Source organism: Triticum aestivum, chromosome 6D, assembly GCF_018294505.1.
Source record: "Triticum aestivum cultivar Chinese Spring chromosome 6D, IWGSC CS RefSeq v2.1, whole genome shotgun sequence".
Taxonomy (NCBI): Eukaryota; Viridiplantae; Streptophyta; class Magnoliopsida; order Poales; family Poaceae; genus Triticum; species Triticum aestivum.
This window is the reverse complement of record NC_057811.1, coordinates 303246728-303255159: the sequence shown is the minus strand read 5'-3', so window position 1 is coordinate 303255159 and position 8432 is coordinate 303246728. Positions and strand designations below refer to the sequence as shown.

The 8432-nt window shown below is 41.8% G+C and overlaps 1 protein-coding gene across 2 annotated transcripts; it reads left to right on the top strand.

Moving 5' to 3' along the window:
• Nucleotides 1-1191: 1191 nt before the first annotated feature.
• On the top strand, nucleotides 1192-4098 carry LOC123141517 (uncharacterized). 2 transcript variants are annotated; one of them, XR_006470339.1, is made up of 4 exons: nucleotides 1192-1616; nucleotides 1694-1961; nucleotides 2573-2759; nucleotides 3671-4098. XR_006470339.1 is itself a non-coding variant. In XM_044560636.1 (3 exons), the coding sequence occupies exons 1-3, from the start codon at nucleotides 1491-1493 to the stop codon at nucleotides 3688-3690; spliced, it is 678 nt and encodes a 225-aa protein (XP_044416571.1). In that variant the 5' UTR covers nucleotides 1192-1490; the 3' UTR covers nucleotides 3691-4098. The 2 variants fall into 2 exon arrangements, 1 of the variants encoding a protein (XP_044416571.1); XM_044560636.1 differs by having other exon boundaries at nucleotides 1192-1961.
• The last annotated feature ends 4334 nt before the right edge of the window (nucleotides 4099-8432 follow it).

The following is an 8432-nucleotide window of genomic DNA, read 5'->3' as shown; positions in this document are numbered from 1 at the left end:
GGTAATTTATAGTGCAAAGAAGGGGTGCGGGAGGCTACCGAGGTGGGAACAACCCACCTGGGCGCGCCAGGGGGCCCTGTCATGCCCTGGTGGGTTGTGCCCCCCTCGGGGCACCCCCCAGGTGTAGCTTTGGCCCAATGGGTTCCTTCTGGTCCAAAAAAATTCTCCGTAAAGTTTCACGGTGTTTGGACTCCGTTTAATATTGATTTCCTGCGATGTAAAAACAAGCAAAAAACAACAACTGGCATTGGGCACTGGGTCAATAGGTTAGTCCCAAAAAATGATATAAAGTTGCTATAAAATGATTGTAAAACACCCAACAATGATAAAATAACAGCATGAATACTTCATAAATTACAGATACGTTGGAGACGTATCAACATCCCCAAGCTTAATTCCTACTCGTCCTCGAGTAGGTAAGTGATAAAAGAAATAATTTATGAAGTGTCAATGCTAGCAAAGTGCACAAGTTTAATCAATGATAATTTCAATCACTTTGAATAGCATCATAAAAGCAAATCTTTCTTATGAAACTTCTCATGTTATAGTGGCAACCAATTCACATGTTAAGGTTCAAACAATGAATTCTCTTGAAACCCAACAACCTATGTTCTTAGTCACCAAGCAATTGCAATTCAACTTATTCAACAGAGTTTAAGTAAGAGCTCCACATACTCAACCATCATATAGTCTTTTATGATTGCTAACACTCACCGCATACACATGAGCAAAACGTTTCAACCAGACACATAGAAAGATAGGGGCTTATTATTTTGCCTCCCAACGTATTCACCTCCAGGGTGATGTCAACAATAATAACTCATGCTACCCATATTCAACTAGACATATGTGCCTAGATCTTTCCTCACACTACTAGGAAAATGCTTATAGGTAGATATTTACCAGTAGCGTTTTTTTATGCCCCCACGCTACTAGTAGTTAGTAGTAGCGCTGGGTAGAAAGAATGCTACTGGTATACATTAGCAGCAGCGCAGGTTTCCTTGGAGCACGCCACTACTAAATGATTTTCACCCTGCCTCCTTAACATGTCATAGTAATAGCGAGTTGTATAAAAACCATGCTACTACTAAATTAATAGTAGTGGCCCGAGTTATGACCCCACGCTATTACTATTATAGACGGGGTCAGCTGGCGTATCCCCCTTAGTAGCAGCGTTGCACTCGTGCCCCCCCCGCGCTACCATTCCGTCGCACCGCACTGCGTGTGTCCTCTCTCCTCTCCCTTGTCCCTCTCAATCCCACACCCCACCCAATCTCCCACACCGTCGCTCCTCCCAATCCCGCCGCCGATGCCTCCTTCGCCCCGAAACGACGGCGGCAGGGACGCCGACGCCCTCACCCGCCTTCTACCTCCCCCAGCTCGTCTTGTCGCCGGTCGATTTGGAGGAGCCTCCTTTCGCGCGCCACCGCGGTCGGGCTGCGGCGACCACCAGAGGTCCGCCGCCGACAGGAGCTCCCTCCTTCTCCACCATGAGGCACCAGCAGAGGAGGACGACTCCTCCTTCCACCCCTAGCCACGACGTCCAACCACTAACGCCGCCAGAAACCGTAGCCCGAATCGGGCAGATGTGCAGCAGCACGGGATCCCCTCCAAAAGTAGCATCTTCTTCTTCCTCTGGTTCTTCTTCTTCCCCGGATCTGATGCGTGTGCGTGTTCTCGTGGTTGTGTGCAGGCAGTTGAAGGAAGGGGCGGGCCATGGAGACGCTGCAGGGGCCGCATCGAGCACGCACACACACCGCCGTCCCTCGGAGGGCACCTCGCTGCTGGGGCTCGCCAACTACGTGGACGAGGAGGAGGATGAGCACGGGGGCCCGAGGGGGCGCGCGAACGGCCGGCCCCGCGAGAAGGAGGAGGAGGACGAGAGGAGGGCTCTGGAGAGGCAACCCATGCAGGTCGAGCTGCGCCGGGACTGCTCCTACCTCGACACTGTCAATCGACTGGTATGAAATTCTTTGGCACTGACATTTGACATGTCGATTCAGTTGCAATTGCCTGCTGTTTGATGGGGATAAGGCTGGTCTGATGCTTCTGGTTCTGTGCACAGCTCTAGAATCATGTGAGATCTGTCAAACATGCTGACGGTAGTTTAAGTATTAGCCGTTGATATGGTGTGACTATATACTCAGCTCAAGAACATGTAGAAATGTAGAGCTGGAGCTTGGCGCTTAGGCATTTAATTTGTTATACTACCTTCCCAGTGAATTCCAGCAGCGGTGATGTAGCCCGTATTGGTTAACTAGTGCTTTGTGTGTGCTAGTACCTCACGATGTCATCCTTTTATATGCACAAAAGAAATTATTCACCCCGCTAATGTGTTGATATTTGAAAGGGGAACATGGCAATGTGTTTCTATGGGAGCTTCGCTGCCGGTGTGTCTTTGTGCGGGTGTGCAACATAACTTCCTGCTTCCGCGGTTGTTCCGTCGGCCAGACATCCTGACCGTTTCTTTCCCATCACTTGATCTTGTTTGATGCATTCTTTGATGAGGCTACCGGTTTCAACCTCCTTAAGAAAAAAAAACTGAATCTTTTGTTGTTTATGTTTGATGCAGAGGCCGCTTGAGAAGAGGCAGTTTGGGGTGTTTAGGGATTGTATGTATGGGGGCATTGAAGGCGTTCCTCTGCACGCTAACTGCAGGAGGATGGCGAAGCTTCAACTGATTGGCAGATTAACGACTTGGCTCTCCAAGCAACAAAATCAGTTCAGCGGCGGTCTTGGTTCCACTTCCTTGCTTATTGGTCAGATTCTGAATCTAGATTCTACTATTTTGGTTCATATTCCATTGCTTTGGTACGCTGCATCTACATTGATGCATTAACTCTGCTCCATAAATATGGATACAGATTGATTGTTGGCTGTTTTCTTCGAGAGTTTTGTGTTGCCATTGCTCCCAGTCACCAGATTTCAAACTTAATGGTCAATACTTATCCATCAAATTAATTTTTTTACAAGTGTTGCAATCTCTATGCAAAGATAAATAATGTCTGCCTGAGATTTGGATGTCTCTGATCTTAAATTATTTGGATTCCAGTAGTACGTTATTGATGTACTGATTCTTCTACTGGAGTTAGCATATATTGTTGTATAAATTTAACTGTTTAAGAGCACATTAATTGTGCTAATGAAGAAATTAGGGTAGAGGAATTCAGAATTTATTAAAGTTTGAAAAAACTGCATGATGGTTTCTGCAGTCGACGGGAGTAGTCTAATTATTAATAATTCGATAAAGGGGAGATGCGCCCTTTAGCTTACCACCATGTGTAGTTCAGCAAATCAGAGCTCCAAGTACTGCTACTTATATGCGAAATTCCAAATTTCATGGACAAACCTTGTTCTCTTGCCATGGAATTAGAGGCAAACGGATCTGGGTTTACCAGAATAGTTATCATTGGGGTAGAGAGAATTAGAGTATGTACTTCCTTTTGCTTGGGGGAGTTCTGTGCTGTGTTTTGTCCATTTTGAACCTTGTATCGTTGTCAATTGCTTAGTACTGTATGTTCTTACTGATCTGTTGGACAACATGCCTGACGAAGCCTTAATGATTACACTCGAATTGAAGGTAGCCAACATTGATTTGTTAATAGTACTATTTCGTTGACTGATGCAATTTGTGTACTAACAAGTTTTCACTTTCCCGACGTGGGCGCAGAGGTGATTAACGCTGACTAGCGCGGCCCGGTGGCGCCGTGCTATTCAACCACTCGGAGGCGTACTTCGCCGTGAAGCCCGGTTGCCACGTCGCACAGATGATCGTCCAGGTGATTTCGACGCCGGAGGTCGCCAAGGTGGAGGACCTCGACGCCATCGTCCGAAGGAGGGAGGATTCGTGTCCACCGGCATCTGAACTCTGAGCCTTGTAGATACATCTAGAGAAGTGGTCTGTTTAGGTTGGTGGTAGACCACTAGGGAAGGTACCCACCTTACGATGATGGTTGTGTGTGTGATGTTAAATGGATCTTGAGATAGTTCTGTGATGTTGTGTCTGATGTTAAATGGATCTTGAGATGGTTCTGTGATGTTGGTTTGGTTTGCACTTGACATATTACCATTCATGAATACTACATCCAATTTTTATTTTTTTTAATTCCAAAATTGTTAGTAGTAGCGTGGGACAAAAGTGAGGGCTACTAGTAGTTATGTTAGTAGTAGCGTGGGTTTTAGGTTAGTACTAGCGCGGGTGCACACGCGCTACTACTAACTTTTTAGCCGTAGCGCAGGGTAAAAAACGCGCTACTGCTAAAAATTAGCTGTAGCGCCGTAGCAGTAGCGCGGGAACCCATGCTACTGGTATGCAAAAAACCCACGCTACTGGTAGTGTTTTTCCTAGTAGTGTCACCACATGATGCTTACCAAAAGAGAAAATAAAAAGGAATAGGGAGAAGAACTTTGACTCTTTGCATAAAAGTAAATACATAAAAGTAAAAGATAGGCCCTTCGCAGAGGGAAGCAGAGGTTGCCATGCGCTTATTTATTTGTATGCTCAATCGCTTAGTGCAAAAGAACGTCATGTTATATTGCCCCTTATCATAGCAACCTTTATTATGCAGTCCGTCACTTTTATTAGTTTGCCATCACAAGTTCGTACAACGCTCAATTTTCTCTTACACTAAATGATCTCACACTTTTAGAAGCAATTTTCATTGCCTTATTGCACCGATGACAACTTACTTGAAGGATCTTGCTCAATCCTTAGGTAGTTATGGTGGACTCTTGAAAATAAGATTTGGGTGTAAGGGTTTTTGGATGCACACGTAGTATGTCTACTTGGTGCGGAATTTTTGGCTAGCAAAGATGGGGGGCAAGCACCACATGTTGAAGGATCTATGACAATATAACTTCTATGTGAATATGAGCAAACATAAATCATTACATTTTCTTCCTTGCCCAACGTCAACAATTTGGCATATAATATTTTGATGGGGGCTCACAATCACAAAAGATTTCCATGATAGTGTATTTATATCTGAAAGTTCTCTTCCTTATACTAATTATTCGTGAATTGCTTGTATGACCAATATTGTGATTTTCAAGCCTCAAAAGATTTCACTTTCTAAACCTAATGTGAAGCTACCACTAGGCATGATATGATTTCAACTTCATGATATTCAGTTTATTCAACAATTTACTCATAGGATATAAGTGAAGCACAAGAGTAAATGACATAGAAAAGAGCTTTATTGACGGAATGTGAATGCTGCTTACTTAGCCTCCCTGGCAACTATTTGAGGACTCTATTTTATTTAAAAACTTTCAGATCTAAGTATTTTATTAAAACAGCAAGCAAAAAAAAATGACAATCCAAGGATAGCACACATCATGTGAAGAAGCAAAAACTTAGGCTCAACCGATACTAGCCGATAATTGTTGAAGAAGAAAGATGGGATGCCTACCGAGGCATCCCCAAGCTTAGATACTTGAGACTTTTTGAAATATTATCTTGGGATGCCTTGGGAATCCACAAGCTTTAGCTTTCGTGTCTCCTTAATCCCTCTCATATCGCGGTTTTCCTAAATCTCAAAAACTTCATCCACACAAAACTCAACAAGAACTCGTGAGATAAGTTAGTATAAACCAATGCAAAAACCTTATCATTCTCTACTATAGCAAATCACTAAAATTATTATTCAACATTGCATACTAAATGCCTCTGCATATTTAATACTCCTATCTGCAAATAGAATCATGAAACAAGCAAACATATGCAAACAATGCAAACATAACAGCAATCTGCCAAAACAGTACAGTCTGTAAAGAATGCAAGAGTATCAATACTTATTCAACTCCAAACATTATGAAAAATTACCACACTGTAGAAAATTTATCAGAGCTCATTTTGCAAAAAATTTCAACATTTTATCACATTCTTACTTTTCTAGGGAATTTTTGCAACATCGATAAACTTTCTGTTTTCAAACAGCATCATGTATACTTGCAAAATAAGCATGGAAAAGGCTATCATTGCCACTTTTATTGAAATAAAAGATGCAAAACATTATTCTAAATAACAGCAAGCAAATCCTAACAAAATAAATTTACACTATAAGCAAAACACATATATTGTGACGAATGAAAACATAGCTCCAAGTGAGGTTACCGATAATGATGGAGACGAAAGAGGGGATGAATTCTGGGGTATCCCCAAGCTTAGATGCTCGGATCTTCCTTGAATATTACCTTGGGGTGCCTTGGGAATCCCCAAGCTTGGGGTCTTGTCACTCCTTATTCTCCTCATATCGATATATCACCCAAAACTTGAAAACTTCAATCACACAAAACTTAACAGAATTTTGTGAGATAGGTTAGTATGATAAAGAGCAAACCATTTCACTTTTGGTACTGCCGAAGACAAGATTCATAATTTTTTCCACACAATGCCTACTGTAGCATATAATTTGTACAATTTATATTGAGAGATATAAGCGATAGAAACTAGAAAACAAACAAACTATGCATTGAAAACAGAATCTGTCAAAAACAGAACAGTCTGTAGTAATCTGTACTCAAGCATACTTCTGCTACTCCAAAAATTCTGAAAATTAGGACAACCTGAGCAATATGTATATTAATCTTCTTAAAAAAGAATCAACATTTTATCACGCTTCTGTTAAAAATGAGAATTGTTTTCCTGAGCGCAAAATTTCTGTTTTTTAGCAAGATTAAATCAACTATCACCGTAAGCCATCCCAAAGGTCTTACTTGGCACTTTATTGAAACAAAAGCTATAAAACGTGATTACTACAGTAGCATAATCATGTGAACACACAAAAACAGTAGGTAAAAGTGTTGGGTTGTCTCCCAACAAGCGCTTTCTTTAATGCCTTTTAAGCTAGGCATGATGATTTCAATGATGCTCACATGAAAGTAAAGAATTGAAACACAAAGGGAGCATCATGAAGCATATGACTAGCACATTTAAGTCTAACCCACTTCCTATGCATAGGGATTTTGTGAGCAAACAACTTATGGGAACAAGAATCAACTAGCATAGGAAGGCAAAACAAGCATAACTTCAAAACTTTCAACACATAGAGAGAAAACTTGATATTATTGTAATATGTAGAAGCATATGTTCCTCTCTCATAATAATTTTCAGCAGCATCATGAATGAATTCAACAATATAACTATCACATAAAGCACTCTTTTCATGATGCATAAGCATAGAAATTTTCTTACTCTCCACATAAGCAAATTTATTCTCATTCATAGTAGTGGGAGCAAACTCACCAAAATAACTATCATGTGATCGAAAATTAAAATCATGATGACACATTTCATGGTTATCACTATTCAATATAGCATACATGTCATCACCATAATCATCAAAGATAGCAACTTTGTTATCATAGTCAATTGAAACCTCTTCCAAAATAGTGGATTCATCATTAAATAAAGTCATGACCTCTCCAAATCCACCTTCATCAATATAATCATCATAAATAGGAGGCATGCAATCATTATAACAAATTTGCACAACAAATCTTGGGGGACTAAAAATATCATTTTCATCAAATATAGCATCCCCAAGCTTATGGCTTTCCATATCATTACACTACTGCAGGATGCTGCTAACACGACACTACGATCAGAGACCCTTCGACAAAACTGTGTGCGATGCAATAATCGCAGACGGTGGTGTAGAAGAACTATCAAAAAAGGTGCAAAATGTTTGCGATGGAGGAGCCATCAAACACGGTTCAGATTTTAGTTGCGTGTGCGATCCAGGGCATACGGTTCAGTCCAATGAACTGTTTGCGATGAGGTGGAACAAAAGAAACGGGCAGCCTGATGAAGGCGTGTGCGATATAGAGCATACGATTCACTCGGATGAACTGTTTGTGATTGGGCAACACAAAAGAAATGGTCAGCCAAATCAAGGTGTGTGTGATTGAGGGAATACGCTTCAGAAGGATTAACCGTTTGCGATTAGGCAACAGAACAGAAACGGGCCAACCAGATCAAAGTGTCTGCAATTGATGGCATACACTTCACATGGATGAACTGTTTGTGATTAGCCACAACAAACTGAAACAGTTAGATAGATCAACGTGTGTGTGCTAGACGGCACACATATTCTAATTAAAAGAAGTGTGCGCAATGGTAATAACTAGTGCGCATGGTTGTTGGAACAAGACGTGTGCTGACATTGCCTATTGCGGTGCACCCTATGGTGCAAACGCCACGTACGCGGCCGAGAAGGCGTACGTGCCCACGTTACGCCTTCCGGGAATAGTGTTGCACAGTAAATTTTGAGCATGCGTCCCGTCACAATTTTTTTAGAAGAACAGGGAGGCCGCATCCCGTCACATTCTAAATTGCAAACCTGTTCACACCGATCAAAACCTAAACGGTTTCCCACTTAGGAGCGTATTACTACGCGGTTATAAATACTACTACTCCAAGATGACTGCAC

What these genes read in the sequence shown, in the direction of transcription:
- LOC123141517 (XM_044560636.1), top strand. Translation starts at nt 1,491, where the DNA reads ATGAGGCACCAGCAGAGGAGGACGACTCCTCCTTCCACCCCTAGCCAC. An exon ending in TCGACACTGTCAATCGACTG is followed by an intron (nt 1,962 to 2,572) that starts GTATGAAATTCT and finishes TGTTTGATGCAG; the next exon opens with AGGCCGCTTGAGAAGAGGCA. An exon ending in TTCCACTTCCTTGCTTATTG is followed by an intron (nt 2,760 to 3,670) that starts GTCAGATTCTGA and finishes ACGTGGGCGCAG; the next exon opens with AGGTGATTAACGCTGACTAG.